The sequence below is a fragment of the Carassius gibelio genome, chromosome A3 (assembly GCF_023724105.1).
Source record: "Carassius gibelio isolate Cgi1373 ecotype wild population from Czech Republic chromosome A3, carGib1.2-hapl.c, whole genome shotgun sequence".
Classification (NCBI taxonomy): Eukaryota; Metazoa; Chordata; class Actinopteri; order Cypriniformes; family Cyprinidae; genus Carassius; species Carassius gibelio.
Window position 1 is genome coordinate 14,371,639 of NC_068373.1, and position 19,655 is coordinate 14,391,293.

A 19,655-nucleotide genomic window follows, 5' to 3' on the forward strand; every position below is an offset into this window, starting at 1 on the left:
TGTATTGTGCATTTTTTTCTTTGAAAGTAATGCTATATGAACAAAAAAGCAATAACATTTGGCTCGCAAACACTTTAAACAAATAAGGTGCTTTTTACAGCAGTATTCCTTTTACATAGTCAGTGGCAGTTAAAATATTTCTTGTAAATCTCAACTTATAACATTAATGTAATCAAATTAAATATAAAACAAGCTATTTGCCACTGCCAGGACATTAACGTTTATGTGCGTCTGTGTGTTACCGCATCCCAAACAACTCAAAATAATAAACCACAAAATTAACAAAACAATGCACTCCACTTTGCTGAGCGTGAGCGCTTCTCTGCGGTCTTCACGTGCATTTCGGAAACATCCTATTTCCCATTTATGAAGTCATGATTACGAGCACTTTGCATTCTTTTCTGTTAAAAATAACAGTGGGCATTGGTTTGTGAGTGTTGATTGTTAGCCTAAATAATTTGATAGGGAGCATTCAAGTGAGCGCTGCTGAAGTCTTAGGCCCACCCACAATGCTCTCTTTGGTTGAGACACATGATGACGCCCATCCCAAGCCAGTACTGATCAACATCCAACCCCTCCAGTGTGACCCATGGTTTCTCTGTGTGTATTCAGAGCCAGTGAGCAACGGACTTTCATAAAAATAAAAAACAGTGTTAATGCCCAATAAAATAATTGTTGCGTTAATCAATTAATGCGTTTAATGAAATAATAACAAGTTAACTCGCCAAACCCTAATATATATAAATATATATACATACATATATACATTACTTACATATATTTTAACTACGCATCAGTTTCTGGCGCAGCTCCTTTCTAATATTAAGTATTTCTTTATTTAATCTCTCTATTTTAAATCACTAAAAGTCCACAAGCTCTCATTTAATGTTAGAGCCCCTTTAAGTTCACTATCTTCAAGTTCCTTGTATTTTTTTTTATTGTGTTGTGGGGCTTTGTCAATTTTAAATTGAGCTAATTCAGAATAAACAAGTACAATCTTCATGAGATGTGTAAATGTAATTCCTTAACAGTTCTATGAACCATCAAGCTTGTTTACACCAGATCAAACAGCCAATGGTGATCGCAATTACCCATAATCCCCCTGCTAAACTAAATTGTGACATTGCTTGGAACTAATCTCCCAGCAGCCCACAGCTAAATGCTATAGTCAGGTGTTAACTCAGTTGTTCTCTGTGGCAACCAATAATCTTGAATCATTCCTGAGAGAAAACAATGACAATCCAAGCAATGCAAATCATATCAACAGAATAATCAGTCAAAAGTGGAGTAATGCGAGATAACGCTGACTCACCTGATTGGGTAATCAGCAGCACTCAGGTTGATGAAGAAATCCCAGGACCAATCACGCATGGCCAGCAGGTCCTTCATGCTCTGCAGATACATGGTAAGCAGACTGGCACCACCCCATATCGTAGACATGCGCCACGGTGTGACCCGGACGTTAGGATACTGGTGAGCTAGAGCCACCATCTGCCTGTGCAGGTAGTTGGATCGCTGTGGAGTGAAATAAGATAATTTAGAGCCTGCGAACTTTATCTGGGATCAGTCGGTCAAATGTGACCAGTGTTATTATGAGATAAACAAAGTCTGACATCCACTAAGGGCACCTTGTGGGGTGAAAAACTGATTGAATGAAATGGATAAGGCTTTTTCAAAGTGGCACAGAGTTTCCTGTAATGGGTGTACACTGCAACATTTTCTTAGTCAGTGAATTTGTCTGGTTTTCCAGGCATTTACTTGAAAAGCTAAATTGCCCAATATATTATAGGACTTGTTTTCAAAGAAATTAAATCAAATTAAATGGACTTCTCTTAGCCCATTGGTAAAACATTTTAAACAAACATAAGATAATTTTGTATGCATGCACATGTATTAAAATTCAATCCAATAGCCAACAATTACTTTGAAGTTTGGTCATTAAATATGTAATATTATTATCCAATATTATTTTGTCTAAATAAAAAATAAAACACTAACAATTTAAATCAATAATTTGAAATGCTACAAGTGAATTTAAGCAAAACAAGACTGTAATGTACAATAAGAAAATATTAATTTGAAAATTTTGCTAGAGATTACACAAAACTATTAAATGATTTTTTTTTTATTACCTTTGCCATCTAAACACAATTAATGCACAATTAAATAACCAAAATCGACTGATACATATCCAATATGCGTGTTTTGGAAAAGTTTGTGAGGATCAGTGGTGTTTATGTACATATGGACATTAAACGCTCCAAACACAGACACGATCACGTTGTTCTGACAGAGGAACTATTCACTGATGATGTCGAGCCGCCTTCAGATCGCTGAGCTTCCACACTCAGAATGTTTTCACTTGTATTTTGGTGTGTTTAGTGATTCTGAATGGATCTGTATAGTAGTTTATCTGCAGTCATTCGACATCTCCCTGTGGTCTTGTTTGACATGGCAGGTTGTACAGAATATCTTCAGTGACATTTTTGCAAAAATATTTTGAACACTGAATGTTTAAATCTATCTTGAATTTGTTTTGTTTAAAAATTATAACATGGAATTTGAAAAGTAACAACACTAGAATACAAAGGTTTTTGTGAATAGAAAAAGGTTGAGAGCTACTGATCTAACGCAATCTTATTTTTCTCAAGTTTTCATGTATTGTTTTTGGGATGTTTAAATATTTTTAAACAGGATAAGACAAAAAAAAAAATGCACAAACAAATAAAATAAAATAAAAAAATGGGTAAAAAAAGTAAAGAATTGTGTGAAGCACTATGTCCTTATTGAGATATACACATCACAGATTTGATTTCCTGTGTTTTGTGTGTTATACCACCCAACCTTTAACTCCTCTCTTTTCCTCTTCTCGTTTTATTGAGTAATAAAGCTTGTCTCCACAATGATGGACTGATTGAAACGCAGCTCTTTATCCTGCTCTTTTGAAATTACAAGACAGCGCACTTACCCTACGCATTCCTGCCATAAATCCTAGTAGCTCATTAAGTGTATTTTTGTATGTGTGTAATTAAGGGAGGGGGATTGCAGCATCATATTTGTGTGTGTGTGTGTGTGAACAAACAGCCTTTCATGTTCACACTCTATCACTTGCCAAGCTGAGAGAGTAAATGGTGTGAAAGAGACTGAAGTATGGCACTTTAATAAACCTCCAATAGGTTTTTGAACTGAATGAATAGAGGGGCTGGAGGCCACTGTTTACCCTCTCTTCCCATCCCCCACTATTGCTTTTAGAGATGGTTAACTATTCACCCAACAACTGATTAGTTAATGAGTGAGTTCAAATAGTTTTTATACATATACAAATAGTGCAAATAGTTTTTATACATTCATTTTATATAAACATTTTTTAACATGTTTTACATTTTGTATTTTATAGTGTTAACATACTAACAACCCCACAACTCCTCTCCTGCTGTTCGGTCATTTCTTATCATTATAGATAGTAAATATTTATAAAACTGGATGGGTGCTGAAGAAATACCTGGTCCACATGAATGTAGTAGAAATGAGACGTGTGGTATATGGCCTTGAAGAGACGCAGCACCTGGCGTGAGGCCCGTCCGTGGACCACCAACATGAAGGCTATCCGCACCGGTACAGCAGGAACCGTCTCCATAGAGTCGTCCTCCCACTGCACATTCATATTCACTTTGCCTGCACAAACACACATACACACATACATGAGCCACAATGGACTCAAGACTACATTTTTTATTAGAATTTTAAGCCACATCTGAACTTAAAACATATTGTCAGTTGCCAGAAATTATATTAATATTTGCACCCTGTTTCTGGTTTTAAGTTTATTAGGGGCATGTTGTTTTCTAATAATACACAAATCAGCATGATAGAATGATTTCTGAAGGATCATGTGACACTGAAGACTGGAGTAATGATGCTGAAGATTCAGCTTTGCGTCACAGGAATACATGATATTTTAAAATATAATAAAATAGCATAAATAAACAAATAAATAAATAACTGTAATAAAGTTTAGTCTTAGTGAACACTAGAGACAGCTTTCAAAAAATCTTACCTAACCCAAACTTTTAAACGGTAGTCTCCATTTTTGATTTGAAGAGTTAGAGTAGTCCTGAATATTCATTTTTACAGGTTTTGGTCTATATTGTTAAAATATTTAAATACTTTACATGTATTTAGAGTGTATTTTTTAGGTCACCAACTTTTGCAAATATGGTTATAGTCATTATTCACATCTCTAACTACAGGAATATAAAAGGGTCTTTGTTTAGTGTAAGAACAGGAGATTTCAGGACAGACTCCTATCAATAAATACAGTCATCAATCTCAAAAACTGACTGTGACACAGTCAGAGAGATGGAGAGTGTCCCTCAATGGTCCAGATGAAACAGAAAAACCTTTGTAACACTTAAACCGAGTTGAGGGTACCTCAGTCCATCCGAGACACTGCTGTAACGCCAGAATCAAGAACCGCAGGGATCCACCACATGATCACTTATTGGCCTATAAGTGATTCACTGATACCATCTCCACAACGGCTGATATAAGACACCATCCCCGCCTTCCTTCGGACATGCATTCAGCACTCACAAATAGCTTGGCGCAGACCACAAGGGCTGAGCCTTGGTCATTTGTGGCTTTCTAAAAATGCCCACAGAATAAATACGTGGCGGACTGCCTCTCTCTCCATGTAATGGTATAGCCTGCCACTTCTAAAGAAGGGCAAGCTGAATTACTCATTACAGGCCATGAGGTTAATTTTAAATGCTCATATAAAATTACACAGAAGGCACTATGTTTTGGCGCAAGGCCATGCTGACTGAAGACATGGGCCATGAGGGGTAATGACTATAATCTGACGATCTGAGACTGTCGTTACTGTCTCAAAGTGCACCGGCCTCCCAGACCTTGTGAGCCTGAACGGGGGCAGGAGAAGGCACCACTCCTGGCCCTCAGGGAGAATATGGCCATTACTGGATGGGTGGAGGCTGGGAAAGGCATGAAGGTGTTTTATTAAAAGCAATTACACCATCTTAACCCCTCTGTGTCCTTTGTCTTCAAGGCCTGACCATCACCTGTCCCTGTGTTTCACTGCATTTCCTGTGTGTTCTCAGTGAAACACTGCTCCTGCTATAAAACTATACTAACGTTTAGGAACAGAAATGGAGATTTCGCCCGAAGCATTGAGCATTTTCAAGGTTGGAGCATCTGTATTGCCTCTTGCGCCAAGATCTTTCCAATACCACTCTATCACAAGCATGACAAGGCAATAACCCACAATGCAAGAATTCGCTGCCAGTTAAACAGCCTTAAAAGACTTTGATCTAAAATCTACTACTGTTTAAAAGTTTAGGGTTGATTGGTATTTAAATATATAAAAGTCCCTTATGCTTACCAAGGCTTCATTTATTTGATCAAAATTCAGTCAACACTGTTATATGTAACAACTGGGATGGAAACAACTTTGCTGCTTAATATTTTCATGGAAGATTTGATATTTTAAACCCTGAACTTTTGAACAGTAGTGTATTTAGAGGAAAATTACATAATGAGTGTAATTACATTAAGCGTAATTACATAACGAGGTAATGATAGAAATCTTACAGAGAAGAGTGGAGCAGAGCAAATATACAAACAGTTTGAAGAGTAGAAAAAAGAAAAATGAATGAACTTTCAATATAGTAGCTGTAGGAATGAACATCCTAACGTTCAGTTAAAAAAAGCTCAACTTCTGTTTAAAAACATCGCTTGTTTTAAAGATTCCATATTGTACACTTTTCTGGAGTTTAATTTAAGGTTTTGATGTCCTTAAGAATATATATTTTTACAGCTCCTTTCTCAGGAGGTCTGCTAAGAACAGGTCAATTTTAGCCTGTCTAATTAATATTCATGAGGCTCTCTTCTGATTGGCCAGTTGTTTTCTGAGTGACGCATGGCCAGGCCAACCACAGGTAACTAGGGTCAGCCAATGTCACAGCGCTAGCTGGTGGGCAGCAAAACAAAGGGGAAACTGGAGGCGGCCCACTCAAACCAGTGCAGATTTGGCTACTTAAGGAACTTAAAATATCATATTGTTGTGATGTTGGGTGCCGGAATCGATGTAATACAGCCTCAAATTAGAAATTTGATCGCGTATCTGTTTCCACTGCCAGACAAACAAACTGATGACAGCCATGGTTAAATGCAATAAAATGAGTGGACTGGACAAAAACGTTTGGCAAAAATGCTTGTGTTTGCAGCGCACACTTATTAAAAAGGTTAAATGAAGTATTGTCTTTTGTTGTTATGGACGAGATTTCTTGCCATATGTTTATTGCATCTCACGATGTTGTGCATGAAAAAATGTCTGTGCATGTCTGTAATAGAACCCGACCGATATATCTTATTGCATTTAAATCGGCATCGGCGTTTATAACGGCTGACGAAACATGAGAAACAGAGTCTCATGCTTCACTCATGTTATGAGTGTTGCATAGTTTGCCCACTAGAGGGAGCTCTGCAACTCCCCAGTTGACAACAGCGCCAGAAATCCACTACAGGAGAAAGCAATCAGCCAAGCCACGGAGATGTACTGTTTTGACGGTGAGTCTGTTGTTCGTCATGTGAAATGATTTAGTTTATACACTCTATATAAAAACGGTGTGGTAGTTCTAGCTAACGGTCCTTTCATTATCACTTCTAAATATTCTGTAACATCACTTACAGCCGCTAATGCATTGCTATATTAGGTTAGCCACAAATCTAATACCATGTTTATCAGTGGAAGAGCGCAAACGTTAATAAGAGGTCAAACTATAACATTAGCGTTTAACTTATTCTAAATATATCTGCAGTGTTTCCCACACAATGACCGCGTAACTGTGGCAGGGGGGCGCGTGTAGTCAATGACTAGAAGTTATGTACAGCGTGCCTCGAAAAAACAACAACTGTTATTTTATTCTAGGGCTGAAACGATTCCTCGAGTAACTCGATTACAAAAAAAATGATCGAGGCAAATTCCTCTGCCTCGAAGCCTCTTCTAATTTATTTTAAATCTCACATCAGGTTCTTTGGCAATGATTTTTTTTTATGTGACAACGCGTTTACGTCAACCACAAAGCGGAAGGAGACACAAGCACTGCGTCCGAAATGGCATACTGCAAGGAGTCAGCAATGTTTTGATTTGGGGGTAAACGTAAAGAGAACGTCGTGGCGTGTGTCCATTGCAAGATAGAGCTGGCATACCACAACTAGGGCCCTATGATTTCCGCGATGCAGAAAACGCGGAGGGAATCGTGGAATCCAGTCATGAAAACGGAATTTACAGTTTAACGTGGAATGGTAAGGAATTTGCCAAATTTTGAATGATTTCATTAAAAATATGTCATTGCACTTACATCAAATCACGATATGGACGAATATCTGTAAATATTAAGCCGGAATAGTCTGTTTAAATATGAATCCTGCATGTTCTATGTGTCTCTGTTAATGAATGGCGCAGAGTAAGCGCGCATTAAGCTCGCGGTGAATTCAGCGTCTGCTGTCTCACCAAATAAGACGTGAACACATGAACAACATCACCAGAACTGCTCTGACAGTCACTTCATGAGCATTTGACTGTTTGATTTGAGTAAAACTAGCGTCACATCACACACACAGAACTGTAAAGGTATATCAACCCGTCAAAATAAAAGTCCAGTTAAAGACCTGTTTTTCAGCAGAATGTACATAGCTATCACTAAAACTTTTTTTTTTAAGTTTTAATCACACAACATTTCTTCCATGTTTTATTTTTTTAATAGTAAATCCCCTGTTTACCAAAAAGTTAAGTCAATTTTCAATAATTAAAAGATAAATTAAATGGCACTTAAATGCACTTAATTCATCTGTCAACTTTATTGTCATTGTTCACACTACAAGTACAGACAAAGAAACAATGGGTAATAATTAAATGTTTATTTTTCATGTATGCATTGCATTCTATGCATTTAAAAAAAAATAATAATAAATTCTAAAAAAGGAAACTTAGTTGTTCATTTTAAGAGACCCAGGAGTCTTATTTTCTCTTGAATAATTAATATTGCACTTTAATTTAAAGTAAAAACACATTTTATGCGATTACTCGATTAAACGATGGAATTTTTGGTAGAATACTCGATTACTAAAATATTCGATAGCTACAGCCCTATGTTATTCTAACGCTAATATAGCTTCCTTTTTAGCAGGTCCCTTAAATGCTTGCTATTAACTTGTTTGAGGGTGGTTCTTCTCAAAATTGACAGCGCTGTGTTCATGACACTAACGTTAACCATTCAACTTCGAGTAGGTGCGTCAGAAATAATTAACCAGAGGGGACATGTAAATAAATGTGAGCTGAACAAGTGCTTTTTTTTTTTTTTTTTTTCAGAGATTGTAATAATATTGTTAAATATAAGTAGGTAATACCTATTGCTTGACAAATAAAAAAAAAAAATATATATATATATATTTCTCATTTTTGCCTATGTAGGAGATCCCTGTTTATTATTATTATAATTCTAATGATGACATGAGTAATGATACATGGTGATATTATTAATACACATGCTTATTATTTCTCTGTCTCTTTCTGCCCTACAGATGGCTGAAAAAAGTGAATGCTGTAGCAGCAAAGTGTGGGACTACTTCTGCAAATACTTTAACTTTAGTATTATAATTTATTTACAGTACACACACAGACTGTTAAAACCAGCTTCAACTGGAAGAAAGTAAAAGTGTTAAATGTTTAAAACCAGACTGTTTTTTGATCATTAAAAATATATATACTTTTGATGTGCAATTGTTTAGTCATTGAGATTGTAATCTAAGGCTTTTTTTTTTTTTTTAACATAATCCCTTCTGGAAAATGGTTTATACAGCCCACATACATAGAACAGGCAGATATTTTGCTATTGAATGCTGTGTAAGTGCAGTTTATAGAAAATGAGTCTAATATCCAGTTTATTTTCAAAATCAAAATATCGGCTTATAAATCGGCTCTTTTCCAGTTAATATCGGCATCGCCCCCAAAAATCCATATCGGTCAGGCTCTAGTCTGTAAAACAACAAACTGACGATTTAAATATTATCATTTGTAATTTTATATACATTGTTGTGATTAATTGTGGCTGGAACAATAATGTAGCTGTAAAATGAGTTGCCTGCTGAAATTGAAATGTGTATACATATTCATCATGACTAGATAGACACGATGAGTTTGTCTTTACTGAACATGTTAGATGTGATCCACCTCATAGTAACAATCCTGTCGGATTGTCTATCCTTTGAGTGAGAATGTAACGTTACAGGTCGGCCGATATGGTTTCGTGATTAAAGTTAAAGTTGTCTGGGGGTTTGACAGATGGAAAATGGGACAGTGCGGGTGGTGACTGAAGGAGGTGACTGTAATTCTGATGTCAACTTTTTATGGAAGTCACAGCGGTTCGTGAAAAATCTGTACTAATTGTCATAACTGTGGCAAACCACTCACGTGTTTGCCATCAAAGACTTCGTCTGTTACTGCATAATGCAATTACAGTTTATAAATAAATACAAACACCATCCTTGTGGCTTGTTCGGTCTACTGTACTTGCTGGAAATAGATGCGTTCATGCCCCACCCCAACCCCTTACAACCTCTGCATGTCCCAGACTTATGTCTCTGTGGTGATGTCCCTGTCATATCTGTCAAAACACATTCTGGCTTCCAGAAGTTTCTCCGGGCAGAGGCTCTGAGGCCTGAGAAGATCTGTCACTGTTCTATTTGAACGCATCCACAGCCCTGATTTGTGTGCAGATGACTGAGCAGTGCATAATTGCATGAATACGGTTTCTGCAGTCATCTATGGGAGATGGAGACGGGGTGGGGGGTGCAATTACATCCGTCTAACCTTGTGCGGAAATCCACAATCTCATTTCCAGCCTGTCTCTGATTGTAATTACAAGTGTTGTGAATGTCTGTTACCAGCCCTGTGACTCTTAATGTGCTACTTCGATAAACCTCCAAAGACAGGATGGCAATTAATTTTAGGAAAACCATCATTATTTTGAGCATTATTTATCTTAAATTCCCATAAACTCCAGCTAATGTCTCCTTTCATGCCAGTGCAGGTTGATGATTATAATCAGTGCTTATCCCAAAAGAAAACATCAGGACATTGAGTTAAAGACCTGACAAGTACAGTTTTTCTCTCCTGTGGTGATGTACTTACTATTTAAAAAGGAAGTTTGGCCAGTGAATATCAAATGGCTCGCCCATTTTTTTTTTCCAAAAGCTTTAGTTACGTCAAAGCCGTAACCCATTTGCTATTGCTAGTTAGCTGGAGGGGGCGGGTCATTTTAATTCTATAGAGTCATGCAGTATGAGTTATCAGTAATTTTTGGCCCATTTTCCACTTGATGTACATTCGAGTGTAATGGATTATAGAAAAAAAGAAAAAAAAAGAAAAGGCGGTTTCATAAATTGGTTGCCATTTGGATTTGGAAAAATGTAGACATTGCACTCAAAAATTAATAAATGTTGCAGTCTATTGTGAAGGGGTGAGGTTTCTGCGGACTGAAATAATGATGTCTGGCATCCATCACCAGAGATAAGTCTGTCTTTTTGACTGGAATAACAAGTTTTATCATTTTTATTAACATTATATATCAAGACCTAATTTGAAATTAAACACATGAAACAATAATTCACATTAAGATCAATAACATGCATTTCTAAAACAGACAGCTGTAAGTTTTATTTCATGTGAACTCTTCATGAAAGGTTTCAAAGCTTATAAATGGACAATAAGTCACAAAATTCCCATCAAGAGTCTACTCACCCTCTGCGGGGCAGTAACGGGTGACCTTCTCGGGCATGAGCTGCCGTTCTTTGTGGCGGCAGTAAACCTCTGCTATCTGCTGCCGGCACTCCTTGGTCTTGGCACGAGAAAGGGCGGAGATCGCCTCTTTGCCACTGATCTCGCATTTGGGCGGCTGATCGTACTTGATGCCGGCGGTGGGCGTAGCCGATCGCTTGGCCTGTTGAAGGTGGTGCCGGTGCTGCTGGGACTGCTGTGGACGGAGGGTTGGATCGGCCCTTCGCTGAAGCTTGGTGTGTGTCTGATTGAAGCCACCTTTATTCTGTGCATACTGAATGACCTCATTGGAGTTCTTGCTCAGGCTCTGCTGCGCATGCGCCTTCTCCAGAAGGCCTTGTTTGTGCTTGCTGGGTGCGTGTCTCTGAGTCTGCGTACGCGGCCCAAAATTACTGTTGTCTATATTCTCGAAGTCTTTGGGAACGGAGTTCTCGTTGTTGCTGTCCACACGGACTTTCTCCTTGGGCCGGTGTGAGTAGTAGCCGTCCTGAAACATAAAGACAAAACGGGCAAAATCAGTAGCTGCTACCACATAAAACACAACACCATCAAGTAAGATACCTCAATTTCTTTTACAAGCAATCAGATTTTTTTTGGTTGAACAATATAACGGTAAATACAAATCTAATATTTTTACACTGAAGGATGAACAGAGAATAAGAGATGGGCTCTTCTGACCTGGGTCAATAAGCAACCTCCTATCAACCACATAGAACACCCTAGGAACTGCATATCAACAGTCTCACAAAACACCTTAGCAAACACACACCAATGACTTGGCAACCACCCACAGCACTTCTCACAGTTTTACAATTCAGAAAACATCTAGTTCCTTATGTGCTCTGAAAGGATGGCATATTCAGACAGGTGTCTGCTGGTATTTGAGTAAAACGACAGTGAAACAATTCAGAAGAGTTTATAACCTTATCAGCCTTTAACCACACAGTAATTCACAGGGAGCATGACCTCAGGTCATTTCTGATATTTTGCAGTTTCCTGCAAGTGTCACTGTTGATGAAATATCCAACTGGTAACAGTGTGTGCAACAGGAAGGAGACCGCAGCCATGCCCTGAGCGCTGCTACGATTACAGGAGATGTCTCTGTACCTGTGAAAGCATTAGGAGAGGGTATGATCTCTGACATGACAGGACGGCTATCTATATGGTGTTTTGCAAATAACTGTGCTATTATTATTATTTTTTTTAAATCTCTTTATATCTTTTGTTGATTCCATTAGCAAGTTATTCGCCCATTTCAGCTCGAAGTCAAACACCAACTCAGTCTCATTCTGAAACTCAAGATGTTGGTTACTGTCAAATGATTTAAAACTTTTTTTTAAAGTACAGACATTTTTTTTTAAGTGTAAACTATTTTTTATTTGAAAGTAAAAAAAAAAAAAAATTCTGCAAGCATTCATTAAATATCAAATGTTACAACTGCAGTAGCATGACTGTTTTCAACAATGATAATAAATGTTTCTTATGCATAAAATCAGCATATTAGAATGATTTCAGAAGGATCATGTGACACTGCAGACTGGACAAATTATGCTGAAAATTCTGTTGAAAATTCACAGCTGTTGCATCCATTCCCATTACAAGTTGCAAGTCAGTTCAGTTTGTTGCCACTTATGCTAACAGTGATTTTCAGCCATGCAAATACAACTCCTATTTACTTGAATAAATAAAGGCCGAACATAACTGTTTGCATACATTACATTTCATAAAAACCCAGCTTAAACCACCCCAAATATATTCTGACATGACCATGCACACTCTGGAGCAGTGATCCTCAAATCTGGCTCGCGAGATCCACTTTCCTGCAGAGTTTTTCCCCAAACCTAATCAAACAGACCTACCTGTGATTTTCTAACGATCCTGAAGACGCTGATTAGCAAAACTCAGGTGTGTTTGATTAGGGTTAGAGGAGCTAAACTCTGCAGGATCTTGCGAGCCAGACATGATGATCGCTGCCTTATAAAACTCATTCTGTCCACCGTTTACTGGGCTGGGCTTAAAGGACGCTGTGCATAGCAGAAGACAGCAAAAGAGACATTAATAGGAGGAAATGGAGACAGATTAACAGAGAAAATCAAAGCAAAGGAAATGAGGACAGGAAGTTAAGACGAGGCTCTGCTGCAACTCTCATTTCCTTACCGTTACAGTGCAATTTGTCTACAAAGCATTTATTAAAGCTTGTTTGTGAACCAGCAGAGTGCATTATTTGTGAGGGAAAACTTTCGAAGACAAATCCCTGTCGCGTCACCTGCACTTTGGCCCTCTAAAGGCTACCGTTTAGAGCAGACTCCACTCCCGTCTGCTCCTCCTCCTTCTCCTTCTTCAGGAGCTTTCAGGAGGAAATTACAGTGCCTGGGATTAATAGCCTGAGCAGCCACAGGAGGTAAGTTAGGCTGCTGGAGAGAAGACTATCGATGGCTTGCAAAAATCTGTCATTTCCCAAGGTTCTCTGGGAGCCCTGCTCTGCACCGCTGAGCACCCTGGCAGTCGCAGGCCTTCTGTATTCTCTCTCAAGGGGAGGAGGCTCCCCTCTCTCTTGCATCATCCATCACAGGAATGGTGGGAGTTGCACACTCGTTTATCAAGCACACTTTTATCGGAATTTTTTTTTTCCCTCTCTGATGGCGAAGAACATCACAGGCCACACACACACGAACACTAAAGCTGGGCGGTCAGCTGGCAGAGATTCTGATTTCAACAATCTGAAAGGAAACAGAAAAGTACAGTCTACTGTGCCGCAGACAGCCGCTTCTAGTGTCACAGCTTCACTGCTTACAATAGGAACTATTTAGTCCATTTAGTAGAGATTTCCAGTGCAGTGTTTCTGGGTAGTTATGACCGCTGATATGAATGACAAAATATTTGAGAGAAGATTTCTCTGCAGTCATTGGCACGGCGGCGAGGAACGGTCCGACACTGGAATGCCGCCTTGCCTGTTCTCTCAAAGCCTCACGTCAGAGACTGTTTGACAACTATAGTCATATGTAACTGTACACCTTAACGGTTTAAATGAATGAATAAGGTTTGAAGGAGAGTGCACACATGAAACATAACACCAAACAACACTCCCTTAATTTGTCCTGATTTTCTTCCGACTTCACAGTCTAGCAAGTGATACGTGGATATTGTTGGAATAATAAAATACTACTTATGTATTTGATCTGTTCTGATCCAGGCCAACTGCAACTCTCGATCTGAGCCCTGTGGAGGGTCAAGAAACCTAAGAGCATAATTTCACTTCAAAACTTAAAGAAACCAATAATGAAATAAAGAAAATGACTGATATTGGGCAAAAAAAAAAACTATTAAAGAAAAACAATATTTTCATGAGAATTTATTACCTTTACATGTAAAGTCCTGCAAAACATACCAGGAAGTCCAGGTAATGTCACATTTATAAATTGTATTTTATATATTTTTTTTAATTAATCATAATTAAATATTTTTTAGTTAAGCTCTAGAATATTTTATAAGCTAGAAATTGTGAGTGAAAAATATTTTTTCAAATCCTTGATTCTTATCCAGTAAATTCTGAACAAAGAGGAGCCCTGGAGTCAAAAAGGCTGAAAACCACTACTCTAACATCTATTCAGTATGAACTATAATATGGATGCTTTTCCTTTAGAATGCACCATTACTAATGATAATAATTAAATATCCACTAAAATTCAATATGCAAAAAAAAAAAAAAAACGCCATCCACAATTCCCACAAGTCATGTACCAAACTTCAAAACGCAGGCCATGAGTTCTGTAGCTCAATTGGTAGAGCATTGCGATATCAAGCGCAAGGTTGGAGGTTCGATTCCCCGGGAACACATGATAGGTAAAAATTGAAAGCCTGAATGCACTGTAAGTCGCTTTGGATAAAAGCGTCTGCTAAACGCATACATTTATTTATTTAATATATTTATGAGTCGTCTGGATACAAAAGGGTGAATCGCATCTCAGCAGAAGCTTGTTGTACTAACAGCACTGGGACTGAATGGAAACACTATTAGGACAGTCATAAATTCTTCAGTCCTCTGTGAAGCTGACGCAAAAAGACATCAGGAAACATTACATGACTCAGCATAAGGCTACAAGATATGAGCTCTGACTGTGCAACTGTGCAAAAAAATATGGATGGGGAATGGATGTGTGAGTTGGTGCACATATGGATATAGACATGAAAAGAGTTCATGCAAAGAAACTATGTGACTATGACCCAAGATAATTGGCTAGGACTAAAATGTCACTTCCCATGAATGATCTCACAGCCTCTGACTAAATCGAATACCCCACAGTTTGCTTTACCAAAAATTAATAATGCAATAAGTATGCACTAGGAAATGCTTGCTGCAAATCCAAGTCACTTCCAATCACCATTCATGCTATTTATGACCATATGCAACACGTCACAGTTTGTTTCCCCCAGTAGAAGGTCGGCAGAGTTTACCTCACCCTGTGCCCCAGGGGTCACCTTCCTAAAGGGTGCCCTCTCGCTGACCTCTCAGCCTAAGTGGCTCTGGATGAGCCAGAGAGAGCTGGGGGGGGTGAGGGGCACATGTGCAGACTAGACACAGAAGGTGAGCTTGTGAGCTAGTTATTGTATGCGGGACAGGCACTGAAACCCAACTCTGACCTTTCCTACACCATCAATCACTGTGACTGACTACAAGTTACTCAATCAAACTGAACCGATGCCAGCGATCCACGTCAAATCCTCATTCACAGAGTGTGTGTCTGAATCTTAATAAAAACAGCCACAGCTGACCTGCTTGTAAAGGTCAAACTCTGGACAAATACAAAGGAACACTAGGGCTTTGTTCTGAACAGTAGCACGGTACATGCCACAATAAACATTTCAAACATTAACACTCAAGACTTTTGAAATAATGAGCCATGAAAGTGAATTAGGGCTGATATTACTCACATGGAAATACAGTAGGGGGTCAGTTAAGGTAGACTGCGATGTGAGATACATAAGGTTATCAAAGGTAATGTGCCATTTATTACTGAATAGGAAGGAATGTAATTTTTTTTTTTTTTATTAGGCAGCATATTGGATGCAGAACAGCAATTGCAATTTATGGAGACAGAATAAAAATGAATGAAACAATTCTAAAAATTCAGATGAACAGAAATTCATTTGAAAAGGAAGGAACATTCATGTAAATACATGTATTTTCCGTATTAACCTGTTAACTGTCACTCACGTTTTTGAAGATAGACTTGAATGTGCATGATACAAACCTAATTTTTTATAAATGTAAAAATAATGTATATATATTTGTATTTTTAAATTTAAGAAATGTATGGATCATATTGGAACAACACTTTTTTTTATGTAATTTGATAAATTCCTTAATTTCACTTCAAACTCCCAACTCCGCTTCCTGTGGGGTGTGGCCTATATTATTCAAATTCATACTCATGAAAGGAAGCCAATTACTCTGTTCTGAATTTGGCCAATATCAGTCATTACACATTCAGCAAATCTGCAAATTGTGCACAGTATTCAAACTATTTACTACCAAAATTATAAAAAGTAGTACGATATTGGCTAAGCAAAGCCAAGCACTAGATGTTCGTCAGTGGTGTAACCCAAAATTTCTACAATACTCTCAAAGTGTTCACATCTTCATCTTATCTGCTATCATCTTGTGCTTTCTTGTTGGTGGTGGTAGCCAAGCTAAACCGAACTGAATTAAAACTGATTCAGATAATAGGTAGATTGAGTGAAAATTGCCTCTGGGTTTTCATCACCTTTCCAAACAGAACAGTTGTTCCTAAAAAGGAGGCAGACACCAAGGACAGACAGAAAGAAAGAACTTGATGGTTAACCTAGCCTTTCTTTCAAGAGAAGTCGTTCATTGTTTGTCAAGCCAGACGTGCAGTCCAACAAGCCTGCATGCAACCACACTTAAGAATACATGATCTAGCAGTACAGTATTTGCATACCTTGAGAAATTGTCCTCCTCTTTCCATCTGTTACATGGTTTTAATCTGAACAATGTTCTTGTCTGGTACCATAGCCATTAGAGCTCACAGCTCTGAGTGGGCTACTGGGAATAACAGAGAAAAGCACCTTGCACTAGGGATGACAAATAAGCCCAGCTCAGCCAAGCTGACTGTCAGAGCTACAACACTTTCTTCTACACCAGGGGTTTTCAAACTGTGGCTCGCGACCCACTTGTGGGTCACTGAATGGAACAAGGTGGGTCGCACAAAGTCACTTGGCGGCAGCTAAATTTGCGTTTCAATGACACACACTCACACAATTTAGTTTACGAATGTGACGAGTGGGGCGGGCCGACAGCCGTGGTAAATTTTATCTTTTGAAGATATCGCTGAACATTTATTTAACGACTGTAAAAATAAATTTCTGCCTGAACTAAATGTCATCCAGTTTTTTTGGCTTGTTTATTTAAAATGAGACACATCTGTTTATTATTATTATTATTTTTACCTATTTCACAATGATATTAATCTCCAAACTGTTTTAGATAGTTCTGCCTCGCTTCTTATGCTTTTCTAAAGAAGTGTTGGATTGTGCTGCGTTCTCGCAGACACACACGGAAGGATCATGAATGCATTTTCAGCAACAAAACACAGCAGCGCAGATTACAGTTCACTGGAGTGAGCCTGTTTCACGTTTTTATGGACACTACATATTTTAACGTCTGTAAACAAAAATTTAAAGTTAAATATTAGTAGTGAAAATTTTCTGTTGTACTACTTAATTTCTGTCATCAAACTTTTAAGTAAGATTAGGCTTAAAGTAGTCAACCGTTTTTTTTTTTCAAATATTTTGGTGGGTCGTGAAATTGATTACACTTTTCTAGGTGGGTCGTGGAATGGAAAAGTTTTACACGACCAACATGAGTCAGAGAGACCATGCTGAAAAAGCAAGAACAAGGATATTGCATAAGAGGAGAGAAAAAGCAGATGAGGCTTTACAAGAGGAGAAAAAGAGAGAGAAAAGGCAAGAGGAGAAGAAAAATTAAAAAAGCAAAGATGACAAATGGAAACAAGCCTGCACATGTTTTTGAAACACATTTACTTCAATAATCTGACATTTCAGAGTGAAACGGTGTGAAAAATTTTGATATAGAACAATTTATTGCGATTGTCTGAATTATGGAAAGTTACATAACAGAATGAAGCCAGACCAAATGAGAGTTTGGTAAATTAATTCCCATCTCTATATCTGTTAACATTATCCAATTACCCAAATTTTAAAAGGGAGAGCAAGTTATTACAGATGGATTAAAGATTCAAGACAAAATGTTGCTATTTTTGAAAAACATGCACAATCAAACATTCACAATAACCAAGAACAAGCACTTAGCTCAGCTTCCATCGTATTTCCACTTTCCGTATGGTCTGTAATTTTAAGTCACTTAGCTATTTTCCACTATGCACACAAAACCACTCAGATAAACCCATTTATACTCCTGACAAACAGTCATGATGGATGGGGAATGTAACTAGTTCAAACAGCCTTTTGATAACTAGCTACGGAACATGATCACGGGATTTCGAACGACATCTTCAATGTTTATCGAGCTTCTGAACTTGAAAGCACATAGAGCTTTTTTTTCAAGCACGTAAAGATAGAGGCGATCTTCAGTCCTTGGCTTGATCATGGCCTGCCACAACATGACTGATCATTTGTACACAGATGTAGCACAAAGTACCGAATAGTCACTGCAAAGCACCCTGACCTACTTCCTTGCTATGCTTGCTTTATTAACTCCACAAACTGAAAAAAAAAATTAACCTTGTTTTAGGATTTATTATGATAGCTACAGAACAGGCTTATTTTGAGATAGAGAAATGCTGTTTTGTGCTTCATTACTGACAATAATATGTTTAGTTTAAGAAAAAATACAGTAATTCTATTTAAATGTTTGTATTTAGCTATGATACATCCGTACAGACTTCACCATTAATAAATTAACATAACTAATACAAATGCATGAGCTCTAATTGTTTGGTTATTAACAACAGTGCCTCAAGCATGAAGATTTACATTTGAACTTCTATCTGGTCTGTGATTTATTGCACTAAGCTGCCTCTCACAGCTGGTGGACTAAGCTCAGAATCATCAGTTTTGAGTTCTCTGTGAAGAGCCCTGAGATTCCCTTTAAGCCTCCGCTTGAGGCGCTTTGTGGCATTTTTCCTATTGAACGCAGCCCCTAGCTCGCTGAGCACCTGTTGGCGCACGGCCTGATTGGCATCATCCTCTTCTCTCTGAAGCACAAGGCCCACAGCTCTCACCAGTGCAAATGAGCAAACATTAAACCAGGCTTAGCCCTCTGCTTTAAGGTTTAAGGCCTCAGCTTTTGTATCAAGTGGTCAACAGTAATCCATTATGGTAGGGATTTCTGGCACTGTCTCAGAAAATGCTTTCCTAAGTCTGAGGGATACGGAGTCACGCAGCTCAACTAGTGAAAGCTGACCCGTTTTAAGAGGTTTCCAGTAGCCAAACCCACATCTCATCAGTCTTACACATTCTGTTCTTCCGCAGCAGGCTTGGGCAAAATTCTGTACTGAAGAAATGGCTCCCTTTACGTTAATGAGCTGAAATTTGAATAAAATTGGACAAATTTCACAGGAAGTTGAACTGGAATAACAGGAAGAGGTTTACTGAACTGTAATTCAAAGAAATTCAACATAAGCAATGCATTATGAGGAATAAAATGTACTTCAACCTTGGTCGAAAAAAGTAAATTTATTAAAGGGATAGTTCACTCAAAATTCTTGTCATTGAAAACCTGTATGCTTTTAAGAAAATC

At 38.1% G+C, this 19,655-nt stretch overlaps 1 protein-coding gene across 1 annotated transcript in view; it reads right to left on the minus strand.

Annotated features, from left to right (window-relative positions):
- The window catches only part of xylt1 (xylosyltransferase I), a 66,336-nt gene that overhangs the window by 26,389 nt on the left and 20,292 nt on the right, over positions 1–19,655 (minus strand). The window contains exons 2-4 of the mRNA XM_052545007.1: positions 10,820–11,342; positions 3,503–3,675; positions 1,313–1,515 (exon numbers count right to left, since the gene is read on the minus strand). Coding sequence (XP_052400967.1) covers positions 1,313–1,515; positions 3,503–3,675; positions 10,820–11,342 — 899 coding nt within the window. The remainder of the gene's footprint in view (positions 1–1,312; positions 1,516–3,502; positions 3,676–10,819; positions 11,343–19,655) is intronic.